Source organism: Rhagoletis pomonella, unplaced genomic scaffold (assembly GCF_013731165.1).
Source record: "Rhagoletis pomonella isolate Grant_MI unplaced genomic scaffold, Rhpom_1.0 Rhpom_scaffold_01067, whole genome shotgun sequence".
Classification (NCBI taxonomy): domain Eukaryota; kingdom Metazoa; phylum Arthropoda; class Insecta; order Diptera; family Tephritidae; genus Rhagoletis; species Rhagoletis pomonella.
Genome location: NW_023459621.1, coordinates 17,598 through 33,054, shown reverse-complemented (window position 1 = coordinate 33,054; position 15,457 = coordinate 17,598). Strand labels below are relative to the sequence as shown.

The window sequence follows — 15,457 nt, the reverse complement described above, 5'->3', positions numbered from 1 at the left end:
ATCTCGAAATGAATGAGTTATTTTTCTCAAAATTATTTGCGGTCCCATATCATGACGCATTCAAAAATATGAGAATCTCACCAAACCTTGTCCCAAAAAAAAATAAGTGGATGTAGTTACAAATGTGCCTTTAAAATCATCATATTTTCTTTTCAACTAACAACTGAAAAATTCGGTCAAAACATTTCAACATTTTTATCTATTTCGGTATATTTTAGGGAAAAATATAGTACCATCGAAAAATTGTATACGGCAAACAGTTGACACATACTAAAATAAGAAAACTGGAGATTAATAGTAAATTAACTAAAAATAAACTGAACACAACCAGTGCTTAATAGTTTTACTATGCTTTTCACAGTATACTAGCAATAATTATAACATCTGCAATAAATAATTCAAAATGCCCTATTTTCTTTTGTTTCAGATAATTCTGAATACGCGAACACTGCTATTAACTTGTTTTTTTCTATAAAAGTATTTTTTTTGCAAATATTTTTTGCGAAAATTCGATTCCATTAAATGCAACTGTTTTTTTGTTCGAAAATTTTTCGATTAACTTGATGTATGTCTTCATTTGTCAATTGTATTGAAAACTTAGGATTTTGATGGCTTTTTTAAACCATTTTTAAACCACGGCGCGGCAACACTGATTGCGACTACTGCGCAATTTTTAGTCTAGTTTTGATTCTGGTATCCAGATCATGCTGTAAAATATGGATAAGGGCGTAGAAAAAATTAAAAAACAAATTTAATATACTTTTTTTGCGTTTTAAAGTTGAAACTATCAAAATATACAACGCACATTCATATTTCTTACACATATTTACTTGAGCAACGTTTCTCCAAAATAAGGTTTGTGCAACAAATTGAGTTGTACAAGTCTCGGGTTGCGCAATGATTTTGTGTGTTTAAGGGCCCTATAAGTTTGTTTTTCGTTATGCAAATAAGCATACAGATTCTATGTTTTCGTAAAGCAAGCAAATAATATATATATTTTTTTTATAACAATGGATTTAGTTATAAAATTTTATTTATTATTTGTTTTTCAACAAAACAAAGTTGTGTATGCTTTTGATACTTTGTCTGCTTGGCAACTGATATTTTTTTTCAAGCTCGCGGCAACGCTGATTGCCACTGTTGCAGCGACGCGAGCAAAATGACAAACTTAGATATGTTTTTCACGGGGATGAATTGGCCATCTATCCCATTAGCTATTATGGAGCACTAGTGTTTCTACTGGTAGGATGCTGATGCAGGAGTGGACAATTGGCATCTCCTATGACACCGCCATGTTAAAATAACAGTCGCTAACATTGAAAAAGGATACAACGTGAACTAGTTGGGCTGAAACACAAACTGGTATCATACTGGTTACAACTGGTAGCTTTCCCTGTAGGGACAAACTGGTAGCATTCTGGTTCACAACTGGTAGCTTTCCCTGCAGGGAAGTCACATTGTGTGTGTGTGTGTTTACATGCTTGAACTCCTTGGAAGTTGTTACCATGGCATCTCCTTTGTTTGGCTATAGGTAGACAAACAATTTTTTCAACTCACAATTAGTTTAACGTTCTTTAACAATTCTAGCTTATGTTCGAAAACAAAAATCTTTTTAATTTTTAAGAAACCCTTTAATATCGAAAATTGTCTTTTATGTGCTATGATTGTAAATAGTTTGCCTGATATGGACGGTGATTTGGTCGAAAGTACCGTCCGCCAACATTCAAATGCACCACTTCCACTTACATCTGCTGCACGACCTCCTACATCTTTGCTTTTCTCAGTAAGTATACAACTATTATAAGATAAGGGTTGTGCCTATAAAGTATTTACTTCATTTACGATAATAACGTTACTGTATCCCTACTCCGGGTGTACTTTATTCAACGCTTTTACAATTTTCTTAGGAAAAACTATTCCCTTAGTTTTAATATACAAAAAATAAAGGCCCATTTGTTAAACTTTGTGCGGATTATATTTATATACTAATATTATAATTGTTTAAGTTTGTATGTTTGTGAACTTGGATGTTTGTAGCTCAATCACGCGAAGGTGAATAAACGGATCTGCATGCAATTTTGGACACAGAGAGTTTAGTTATGGATAGAAAAAGTTGCTAACTTTTTTAAGAGAAGTGCCAAGAGTTAAAAAGTTAAATTAATTTAAATTAATTAATTTATTTTTCGGGCCAGTTTTCAATTTATCTTTCGGTTATTCTAGGAGCCAGTAAGTTAAAAATCAAAATCAAGTTTAATTTTTCCCCCCTACGCGTTTCGTTGCTAACTTTTTTAAAAGAGTGAGAGTGTTCTATTTTTTAAAATAATGGCTGCATTTCTTTATTCATTCTGAACGTTTGGAATAAACTTTTTTGTTTATTTATTCTTTAGAACGTTCCTGATGATATGTTGACGTATATCTCAAACGCATTCTGTTTATTCCGGCTGTGAGATGGGATTATCCGGAATGTATAAAGAAACGCAGCCAATGTGATTACAAGCTTGTAAGAAAAAAAAAGAGCTCGTAAAGCCATGGAATAATGTAATAAACAAAGTGAAATCAATATATGACATACATATTTATTTTTGATACACTTATTTGACAACAGTTTTGTCATTGCATTAACCCATTTGCCAGTAGCAACATTTGAAATGTATTTCAAATTAAAATTTTTTTTTTGTAATTCCAAAAATAATTTGTTTTAGGAAATAAGGAGCAACCAACAAAAAATTGCATAAACATGCAGAACTACTCACAGTAAAGAGGAGGATATGTTTATTGTGTCGAAAACTTTTACACAGGAATGGGAATCGATGAATGCGTATGGTGTTCAACTGACTGCATCATCCAATTTTCGCGCTCTGCACTTCAAATCGAGTGAAATAAATTATTCAAATGCCAAGAGAAGACGCCTCAATCCTAATCCAGTTCCATCAACTCAACTTGCGTGCCTTTTTTCGTAATATTTTCGAACATATTTAGCTATTCTGTTTCTTGATTGGCTCAACAACCACCTAAGCGATTTTGTGCAAATCCCTTAAAGCGCACCAATCATTTTGCTTTTCATATTACTGGTTACTGAACTCAAAATTTCAAGTCTCACTCGAGAATAAGCTCTTGCTCTATTCATCTGGTTTAAAACCGGTATGGACTTATGGAATACAATTATGGGGCTCTGCAGCAACCTCCAATATACATACTTTCTAGGTTCCAATTAAAAAATCTTAAAATTAATGTCAACGCTTAGTTTTATGTTGCAAACAACGAAATACGCAGTGACCGTCGTCCCTACTGGTGCTTCTGAAATAAAAAAGTACGTCTTGGCGCACCAACAAAAATTGCATGGTCCTCTTATTTCTGCACTAATTTATCATACAGTATCATTACGGCGACTTAAAAGGAAATCAATATTATCTACTAATATTGAACGCCTGCGTTCTTAAACTCAATTTGGTCTTCTCCTGCAAACGCCAGCATGAGTGCTTTAAGAGCTATTTAATTGTTATCTTTAGGGACGACTTGACCTAGCAAGTGAATAAACTGTATTTTAATTCGCTAAACCATAATAATAATAATAATAATAATAATAATAATAATAATAGATTGGCGCTTACACATATGTTAGTGTTTGGCCGAGCTTCTGCTCCGATTTGTAGCGTGCGTCTTGATGTTGTCACACAAAGGGGAGGGAACTACAGTTTTACACCGACCCCGAACGGCGATTGTATTTTTATGAGAAGCTGTCTTTAATGGCGGAAAAAACACGCGGAGGTTTGCCATTGCCTACCGAGGGGCGACCGCTGTTAAAAGAAAAAAAAACATTTTTCTGTGTTTTTTTTGCGATGTTGCTTTGACCAGGGCTTGAACTAAGGCCCTGCGGAGTGGTAGCGCGCACTGCTATAATATGTATTAATATGTATTAATACATACATGCGTATGTGTTTTGTACACTTTGAGATTATGTAGTTCATCGTGCCATACATGAACAAAAGCCAAAACAGGGTTAATGTAGACAAATATATGAATTGTTTACATTTAAAATTTCAAATATATACATACATATTTACATATATACATATGTATGTTATATACCCAACGGGCCTGAAAGTTAGCTGCTCCCAAAGGAGCAAGTACGGAGCAGTACAAAAGCAAAGTAAAAAATAAATTTCTAAGTTTCTAACCAAGGTGTATTAAACAAGGTGGGGTTGGGGCGACAGCTGAGTTTTTCGCCGTGGAGGCCATTACGTCAAAATGATGTGTTTGTTGTAACTCATACCAATGACAGTATGGACATCAGCGTATAATTTGTTAGTGTAATTTTTTACTTATATACGGCTAACATCACCTTGTTAAATACGCCTTGTTTCTAACAATGCTCAGCAATAAATATCATTTTGAGTAGTAACATAAAATATGTTCTTTTGAAAAAAAGTTAATTTATGTACAAACGTGTATGTATGTGTTTTCGTATGTATACCACAAAGAAAAGAAAAAAAACCATGTTTATGAGTACATACAGTACAAAAACGCCACTCTTTTATTAAAACCATATATGCAATATTTCTATATTGGCTGTAAGCTAACTTCTCAATGTGTAAGCATTCCGAAATCAAAGCGAGACAGTCTAGTACCATTTTTGTCAATGTATTGTGTACTTGAGTGCCGTTTTTTTATATGTGTTGTGTATATGTTTACTTATAAACGTATGTGTTCCTTTTCTTTCGTGCGTGTTTATTGATATATCTGTACTGTAGTGTTTTCGGACGGTACTAGCTCTTACTGCCAATATTACATATATGATTAAAACAATAATATAATATAAAAACTAAAATTTGCATGCATCGCGTTTTAAATGCTTTAGTTGAAGTGCTCACCAAGGGCTTTTTTGGGAGCAGCAAGGGAGCGCTTCTTTCTAATGACACACAATGTTAAAATACAATGAAGTGTGAAATTAGGAAGCGAGCCCTTACTGCTGAATATGGAGCGCTCCAATCCCAACGGGACTGAAAGTTAACTGCTCCCCAAAGGAGCAAGTAGGGAGCAGTACAAAAGCAAAGTAAAAAAAATAAATTTTGGAATTTCTAACAATGCTCAGAAATAAATATAATTTTGAGTAGTAACATAAAATATTTTCTTTTGAAAAATATTTAATTTATGTACAAACATGTATGTATGTACATTAAGTACACTTAATAAAGCCATCAACTGGTTTACAAAAAACGCCATTATTTTATTAAAACAAAAATATAATACAAAAATTAAAATTTGCATGCATCGCTTTTTAAACGCTTTAGTTGAAGCGCTCACCAAGGGCTTCTTTGGGAGCAGCAAGGGAGCGCTTCTTTCTAATGACACCCAATGTTAATATACAATTAAGTGTGAAATTAGGAAGGGAGCGCTCACTGCTGAATATGGAGCACTCCAATAGCAATAATTGAGCGCTTCTGGCCCCATTGGAATATAACTAATGGAGCGCTTCTGGCCCTGTTGGGTATGTATATTATGAGGCGCATAATGTGTATGTACATGTTTCAAAAATTTTGTAGTATGATAATTTATTGATCTCACTAGTATTTTTAATGCCTTTGGTGATTTTTGGGTCTAAAAGAGTTACTCCGGGAACAGTAGTCAATATATTATCGTATTCTGCTTGTGTTCTTAAAAGATTATTGTTTTCAACAAGTGTGTGCTTAGCTTCTTCTCGATGAATTGTGCAAAATCGGCAATAATAATCCGCTCTGAAAGAACATACAAAGCCAAAACAAACATTCGCTCCTAAGTTGTCGTGAGCAACAGTCACCAAAGTACCTTTTATGAACATATTGTCCACTTTCACACCGATGTTTTCGAGTGCTCGAATGTCATTGATAATCGGATACAATACTCTATTAAAATCTACGTTTTTGTTTTTGAGATCTTTATATAAGAAAAGCGCAATTAAATGAATGTTAGCACACTTTGAATTGTATTGAAACGGAAGATTTCTTATTGTAAAGTAGAGGGCACCAATCTTATGTGTTTCGGTTTTGCTTCCTAATGGATTAGTTATTTCGAAGTCATCATAAAATATTTGTATTTGTAAAGCATTAGGTTGCTTTTGAAAAAATTCGGACGCAGAAAAGTTTTCAGAACAGCAAAAGCTTGCAAGTGTTTCCCTATTACAAATATGATTCCTAGCGCCCAATTCGCTTCTAGAATGATCGGGCCAGCGCTGACACTCCAACGTACCGGTGCATAGGTTGCGGTCTGGCTCGCAACTGCGTGCCGGGGAGATCTGAACGAGCATCGAGTCAGGCAACAACCGTATTGCGAGCGCAACATAGCTTATTAATATTATTGGCAGCGGAGTTTTTTTGGTAAAAAGCAATTTTTTAAAGTGCCGGACGAGGCACTATTGCAGCAGCAGTGCACAAAATATTTGGTGACAGTATTAAATATCGTTTTTTCACTTTTCAGTAAACTGCATGATAAGCAAGAGTATTTTTGCCGATGCCAAAAAGTTTCGATAATATTCTATGAGATATTGAAGTAATTGGAGCAAACTTGGTGGAATCGATGTAGTCATAAGTGGGTGGTGCCACGCCATTTTTACAAAAATCAAAAATATTGTGTCTTGTGAAGAGATTGTTGTAAGTTGGCGTGTTTAGTTATTGAAATATTGGGATTTTCGTATTTCTGAAATTTACCGTTATTGGTCGGTGGCGGTAGTTTTAGTCCGATTTCAAAAAATTTTCAACATGTCGCTTCTTTAAGCCTAGGTTGATAAATGTACCGAGTTTCGTAGAAATTGATAAACAGGTCACCGAGATACACATATGTAGGCGTAAGTGGGCGGTGCCACCCCCATTTTCACAAAAATTTCCCTAAGTAGCATTTTGTTGTTGATTTTCAGTAAATTAGCTTAAATAGTTACTAATTTATCGCAGTTTTCGTATTTCTGTAAATTACCGTTATATGGGCGGTGGGCGTGGTTCTCGTCTGATTTCAAAAATTTTCAAATGGTTTCTTAGCGAGGCTCTAAGTAATGTCTGTACCGTTTTGTGAGGATTGGTGGTGGGATTACAGAGATACAGCATTTCATCGTAAGTGGGCGGTGCCACGCCCATTTTTGAAAAATTGCATAACTATCTTATTTTATGCCAAAATTCTACATCGCGTACCAACTTTTAATAATTTGGATCCAGTATTTACAGAAATGTTGTTGTTTTTGCATATTTCGAAAATACCGTTATACGGGAGGTGGGCGTGGTTATTGTAAGATGTCGCCCCTTTTCAATCCCAACCTACCTTGGAAAAAGGAAAACTTACTTATTAAATTTCGTGGACATAACTCAATTATTTCCCGAGTTAGCATGTACACGGACAGACAGACGGACAGACGGACGGACGGACAGGCATGGCTTAATCGATTTCTCTTTTCATTCTGAGCATTTATGTATACATTTGTCTACATCCATCTCGATTCTTTTTGGCTGTTACAAACAACCGTTATGCGAACAAAGTTATAATACCCTTGCGCACAAGTGCGCTCGGGTATAAAAAAGTAAACAAACAAAAGTCAAATTAAACTCTAAGTTTATTAAACACCCCAATGGAAACACTTGACAGTTGTTCATAAACTCAAAACGTTAAACTCGAGTTGAAATTTCAACGTGAACGTAGTTATAAAGCCGCTTATTATACCCCAGTAAAAAAATTATATGTGCAATATGTTTCTCTCCATTTTAGCTCTATGAAAGAAGAGTAAAATTGTTTGCTGTATGCGATAGCCTTTAGTTTATAAGTACTTTCATATGTTAAGTTAATGTTCCTTTACAATTTTAATCACCATTATCACAAACAATATTTAATATTCAATAGTAAATAGTAAACAATTATATGTGCAAAATGAAGTATTTAGTTTTGCCTGCTCCAGGGTCAAAAATGTTCAACAAAAATCTAGACCAATGACTGTGTGGTAAAAACTTAAACATATAAAAGCTTTTTTTTTCGTAATAAACCTGTTTTATTATTTTCCCTATAGTAGTATAACAGAAATGAATTTTTGTGGCATAAACATTAGTTAATTAACTGCTGAAGTAATCGGACAGCAGAATCTAATAAAAAGTTCCTTTAAAAATCCCGACGACTATGGAAATAATAAACTTGGTGGCCTTATACAACCCCAAAAGAGTCGTGCAAATGACATATCTAAAGGTTAGCTACTAGGAACAGCATTGAAATGTATTTGAATCTCTCTGTCACAAGTAAAGTTCAAAACAAATAATAAACACAGCTTTGGGACTTAAGGTGAAGAATAAATCGCCCACTTATGGCACGAAATGCTTTTTTAGCGTTTTACAAAAATTAAAATTTTGCAGGCAGAATTAAAAAACGCAGTTTTCAATGATGAAAACAACTTCAATATAGTTGATCCAGATGCCCACCACAACTTGGAGAGCCAGTCGGCAACATACAAAAAGCATTTAGCTTTGGAAAACAAATAAAATCTTTTCAGTATGGCAAAAATAAATATCCTGAAGTAGAAACATTCTTTGCGCATTAAGTTGGCAAATGTTTCGTTCATTTCGACCGAAGATATTTGAAAATTCCAGCGGTAAAACGTTGCTATTCATACTGTGCGAACAACAAAACCGTTACTCAAGGAACAAAATACATTCTTTTAGAGTAAATAGCTTCAAATACCACTGGGAATTTGTAGGATGTACTTCTCAATAAGATTTTTACTTATTCAAAACAGAATGATAACGTGTTTAAACTCGAGTAAACCAAACTTCACAAATAGACGGAAATAATATAAATTTTAGTACAAAAATTCGGTAAAATATATGCCGAAAACCTTAAAATAAGCAAAGGTGTGCAATAGAAATACAATCCCATACCAACAAATAAAATTACCTTTAAAACATTTTTTAAAATAGTCGGTGGCCTAACACTTTTTTGCACATATAAATATTTTCTACGAAAATTTCAACATAATGGTACAATTAAATTATCTGGTTATAAACTATTGCATATGTATTTATAAAGATTTTTATATTCTTTGGATAAAGTAAATGAATACAATTATTGGAAAAAAACATCAAAGATCTAGTATTGGGTTTTCATTTAGCTAATTGAAGTTGAAGTATTGCACATATATTTTTTTACTGGGGTAATTTAGTTAAAATCCACGGCTATTGCTGTGTGCCAATCGGTAACGTTTTTCTCCGTGGAGAGACGGGGAAAAATTTTCTATGGTTTACGAATAAATTGAAGTTTGCTGTGCCAAATGCAAAGTAAAGTTGAAAGACCAAACAAACGCCCGTGCGAAAGCTGTATTTTGTGGTTGTAGGTGTTCTAACGGCCTTGCATACATATATTAATCTTCATATCGATTCAGGTCTATTACATGCGCCCCACGCTTTTCATTTTCAATCTCATAATTTATTTATAATGACTATTGCTAAAATTTCAAAATCAAAAGTTACCAAGACCAATTCTATGACTGGGAAATTTTATTTTATAATTTTCAGTTCATTTATAAAAGCGTGGCACATTCAAAAGCTTTTATTTTATTTTATTTATTTTCTACTTTTTAGTATAAAATTATGCAATAGATATTAAAATAATTCAACTTGCAGTGAAAAGAGAACAGAAGACTATGCAAGCTAAATGTTTTGTGCTCACGTTTAGTATATACATACATATGTACATACATACATATCGCAGCAATTTATTTCATTTAAATAAATGGCGTGTCCTCCATTTCCGCTGTAGCGTATGCAGTGCATATTTTTAGGCGCAATATTTAACTTCTGGCGAGGCGTCATCTAACTCTAGAGTCTTCTGCTTGTTTCTCTTTGACATGATACCTACGACGAGGTTGATATCTAGACTAGGTTATATAGACACTTTGCCATAAATAACTTTGCTGTTAATGCTGGTCTGAATATACAACATTGCAAGTTGATAAAAGCTTCGTAAAAGGAGGTCTCAAAAACATTTATGTATTATTTATTTTATAGTAGGAGAGCTTCTGAAACAATATAGAAGCAATTATTTCGATTTTAGTTGTTGAAAAGAAATGACTATCTAAATCCCGGGACTAATCCCGGGATTGTGATCAGTGTTGCCGCGCCGTCTCAAGAAAATGTATCACTGACCAAGCCAAAAATGTATCCAAATTTCTTTTTATACCCGAGCGCACTTGTGCACAAGGGTATATTAATTTTGTTCACATAACGGTTGTTTGTAACAGCCAAAACGAATCGAGATAGATATAGACAAATGTATACATAAATGATGAGGATGAAAAAATAAATCGATTAAGCCATGTCTGTCTGTCCGACCGTCTGTCCGTCTGTCCGTCTGTCCGTCCGTCCGTCCGTGTACATGATAACTCGAGCAAAAATTGAGATATCTCAACGAAATTTGGTATGTAGGTTTCCATTTATCCAAGGTAGGTTGGTATTGAAAATGGGCGAAATCGGACTTTAACCACGCCCACTTCCCATATAACGGTAATTTCCAGAAATACGAAATCTGCGATATTTCAGTAACTACGGAAGATAATTCACTCAAAATTGATATTTACAATAATTTTTAGACAAAAAATAAGAATATTATAAATTTTTGGAAAATGGGCGTAGCCACGCCCACTTATGGTTACATGTGTATATCTTGGTAACCGCTGCACCAATTTCTTCGAAACTTGGCACAGTTGTTGGCCTTGGTACAGCATAAAAAATCGCCGAAACTTTTTAAAATCGGACAATAACCACGCCCACATCCCATATAACGGTAATTTAGAGAAATACAAAATCTTCGATAATCAGTAAATATTGAAGCTAATTTATTCAAAATTGATGGTTGCAACAATTCTTTACCAAGAAATACGTTTATGGTAAATTTTTGGAAAATGGGCGTGGCACCGCCCACTTATGATCACATATAAGTATATCGGTAACCATTCTACCAATTTGTACCAAACTCGGTGTGGTTATTCTGATTGCCACATATAAGCAAAACGTTGAAAATTATTGAAATCGGACTAAAATAACGGCCGCTTCTCATATAACGGTAAATTTCAGAAATGCTTGGAACTTCAATATTTCGAAATTGAAGGACGCCAATTTACTCAAAATTGATACACCCCGGCTTACCATCTAGCGGAAGGTTTCGGAAAGGTGAAAAAACATATATTTAATACTTGCGCCGGGTATTTAATGTTCGGCTCCGCCCGAACTTAGGCTTTCTTACTTGTTTTACATATACATCTCATAACTTGTAAGAAAACCAAACATTTTCATGAAAAAGACATAATTTAACCCATGCTAAGGACTTGGAATACATGTGCATAAAATCAAACATTTGTAATTTCAATTTATAAAGTACATTTTTCTTTTTTTTACATATACATCTCATAACTTGTAAGAAAACCAAACATTTTCATGAAAAAGACATAATTTAACCCATGCTAAGGACTTGGAATACATGTGCATAAAATCAAACATTTGTAATTTCTATTTATAAAGTACATTTTTTGTGCATAAGTATTTTGCAGAGTAAATATAATAAATAGCAAGTACACTCTAAAAAGAGCATGTACTCAAGTAGCACATTGGTGTATAACTTGGTGTAAATTAGTGAATTTCGGTACAATTAATCATATTTATACCACAATTCATAAATGTACACCAATTTATACACCAGTGTGCTACTTGAGTAAAACTACTACTGAAAAGTATCTATTTTTTCAACAAGCATCTGTATAAATATGCGTATAAGATGTTCAGTATTTGATTTTGAACTTGAGATCTTTAAAATATACACATAAATACACATACATATGTAGAATGTTTAAAATTGCAAAAATTTTCGAACTACAAATACATTTACTACTAATAACAAACATTACTTTATTTTAAACATTTTATGTGTAAAAGTAAACAGGCAATTTTATTACGCTGCTTGCACATTTGCATACATTAAAAGAGGAAACTGGTTACCTATCTCAATAAGCGAAATAAACAAAGATTTTTAGAGTGTATTTAAAGTCTTTTCAGTAAAATTCATAAAAGTTTCCTTAAATAAATCAAATTTAGTTTTTTAAACTACATTGAAATCTTCTTTATTTTTAAATTCAGAAATGAAAATATGTGATATGAAAGAGATTACTACAAAAAGAGTATAATTTACTTTACATATATCGTCGTTTAAAGTACAAAACCGCGTATCGTCATTCTGCAAAACCGCGTAACTGACATTTGCTGCCAAAAATTGGATTTGCTCACACAAGCTCTTGGTTTCGTCCTGAAATATACTAGCCAGAAATGCGATTGCTTTATAAAAAAGAGAACCATATTGAAATATAAGTGTTTTTACTCTCTAGAAAATAATTTATGCAACGTCACATACGCGGTTTTGCATTATCTTGATACGCGGTTTTATATTTTGTTGCGGTTTTGTACTTTAAACGACGATATGTATGTATTATATTAAGATCTTGCTTAAAGCATCCTTTTAAGCTAATTAAAGCAATTGCGCTTATACCTATTTTGGTGAGATCTCTTCATATGTTCATTGCTTCGTTCACAAAAAATAAAATGCTTTAATTTCACGCTTAAGTAGCGATTCTTTATACGTTTAGAGAACGTAATGCTTTCTACCATCTTTAATGAAAATCGATTTTTGAACGAAAAAAACTTTATAGGAAATATAAAATTTTGGCCTATTTAAAAAAGTATCCACTTTTATACTGACCGGAAAAAATAAATATCCCACAAAAATTGGTCTAAAAATGTATCCAATTGGATCTATTTAGATCCAAACGGCATCCCTGATTTTGATAACGACATCCCGAAAATCCCGGGATCATAAAAAGCTGAAAAATTAACATCCCTAGTGGTGGCTGATAAGCGACCGTACCTGTTAAAGTTAAAACTGGGATGCTTGCGTTATTTTATAAAAAGTTTAGCCGAACCCTCAAACAACGAACTGTATTGAGGGGAAATTGGGCTAGTTTATATATATAATTGGCGGGAAATCGTGATGCGGCAGACTATATGTGCATGTTCGCATGCGTTCCCATATATGTGTAAGTATGTACACTTCCGTGTTAGGGTGGCTCATCTTTTTTAAAGTTTGGTTTAGACTAGTGGCCTAAACAACATCTTATTGTATATTAGTAAATACTTACTCTTATTAGACTGCTCAAAACTTTGTCAGACGTTGGCCTGGCGCCAAAAACGAAGTGAGAATTGATAGTGTCAAATATAAACGTCAAGTGAAAAGAATCGCCATGTACAGTTGCAATTTCTTTGTAGAACTTAGTAAAATTTGGACTTGTAAACACAAGTATAAAGACCCCTCTTTGTTGTATATGAATAAATTCCGTTTGTCCATAATTTTTTTCTTATAGCGTGGTAATTTGATCAGCAGCCGTGCAGGAAGTGACAGACCTGCGACAACACGTCCATCTACTGCTGTCCGCGGCATTGGTTACGTACCTAATTCAACAGGATCGGCCGGACAACGTTTTGATCAACTATTTTCAGAAAAGGCTAAACAGCAGGCACTGTCATCTGCGAACGCAAATTGGGATGCAGAAAAGGAAGTCAAGTAAGCATAATATGGAGTTAATTAAAAGCCAGGGCATTTCAATGAATGATGAATGTTCTGATAGCCCTCAAATAAAGTTTAAAACTCTAGAGATGAAAATCGTGAAGCTGCTCGAGCAATCTATTCAATTGTCAGCACGAACGTCCACAATAAATTCAGCGATAAATTCCAATGTCAAAACGGGTTCCACAGAATTAAAGACAGCTTTAACAGACGCGCTTAACAAGTCCAAGGAAGCGTTTTCGCTGGACCGCACATTGCATCAATTTCGAGCTCAATATGGAGAAAATATATACCACAATTTTGATTTAACCTACGCAGTAAGTTTAAGCAAATTCAATTATTTCGTTGTTTGTACGGTTATTTCAAATTATGTTATGTAACGGTATTTTCGATGTCGGGCGAAGTGGCATGCAGGCATGCTAGCGTACCCTGGCCTGACTCTTCGGTGGGAGGGTCATATGCACCTGCCTAACTAAAAAGAGAAGAGAAGAGAAGAAGAAGAACCAGCCAGGTGGAGTCTCCCAACCACTTCACCTGGTGATGCCCCCTATGCCTGACTAAAGTCCGTCCGTCAACAATCAGTTGTGTAGTTCGCCGGGTCTGCTAGCGTATGCCTAGGGTGAAGCAAAATCTATCTACGTACCTACCTTTAAGCAAATTGGACCATAAATACGATTTTTTCAAATAGATCGGTCTCTGGTCCAATTGCCAGAAAAAAGGATCCTATATGCTAATGTAGGCAAAAAGCCACCTACGCACCAACTTTTAAGCAAATCGGACCATAGTACGATTTTTTCGAATAGATCGGTACAAGTTCGTTGCTGAAAGCTATTTATATACAAAATTTCATGAAAATCGGACCAGCCGTTCGCGAGATTACCTATTACAAGAAAAGGGACTTATCTATATATAACACTATGCAACAGTCAAAATCGGGATGGGATGAAACCAACGGGAAATGTTATATCGGTCAAAAACAAGTTATACGTGGCCCGGCGTTTCGCTGGGTCACGTCTAGGAATCGAGATATATCGATTTGAAGTGAGTAACTACATATAGGGGAAATTGTCACATTTTGTGGTCTTTTTTTTGACATAACTCGAGAACCATTAGTCCGATTTGGCTCAAACAAATTAAAAAAAATTAAAAATTACAATTCCTTTAATCTGTTCATATAACGTTTTTCTATATAATCAACAGTTTTGCCGGTAAAAATAAATGTATGAAGAAAAAAAATATTTTTTGCCTAAAATATTAAATTTTTTTATTTTTTAAATTCATAAAAAATCCAAAACGGAAAAAAGGCAAGTCGTATTACTTTCACGCAAAGTCACATAACCTTTAAGCAAAATGAGACATAGATCAAGAAAATCGATGGACGCGTTTCGCTTTTATTCAAAATTCCCTTGTCCCTTCTCCAATCTTCACCAAACTCGGTACGAACATTGGTGAAAAAAAATGTTTGAAATCAGACACGAACCACGCCCACCGCCCATATAACGGTAATTTACAGAAATAGGAAGACTGCGATAAATTAGTAACTATTTAAGCTAATTTACTCAAAATCGATATAAACAATGACCTCTCAGCAAACAATTCTGCTTAGGGAAATTTTTGGGGAAATGGGCGTGGCACCGCCCACTTACGCGTACATATGTGTGTCTCGGTAACCGGTTTATCAATTTCTACCAAACTCGATACATTTATCAATCTTGGCCCAAAAAATCGATATATTGAACATTTTTGAAATCGGACTAAAATTACCGCCACCTACCATATAACGGTAAATTTCAGAAATACGAAAATTCCGATATTGCAATAACTAAACACGCCAACTTACAACAATCTCTTATCA

General features: G+C 34.2%; 1 protein-coding gene across 1 annotated transcript; it reads left to right on the top strand.

Annotated features, from left to right (window-relative positions):
• Positions 1-1,589: 1,589 nt before the first annotated feature.
• On the top strand, positions 1,590-13,919 carry LOC118751891 (the record flags this gene model as incomplete). Its single annotated transcript, XM_036486713.1, has 3 exons — positions 1,590-1,783; positions 13,400-13,599; positions 13,664-13,919. Coding segments are annotated over exons 1-3 (579 nt in total), but the record flags the coding sequence as incomplete, so codon positions are not given.
• Positions 13,920-15,457: the final 1,538 nt, after the last annotated feature.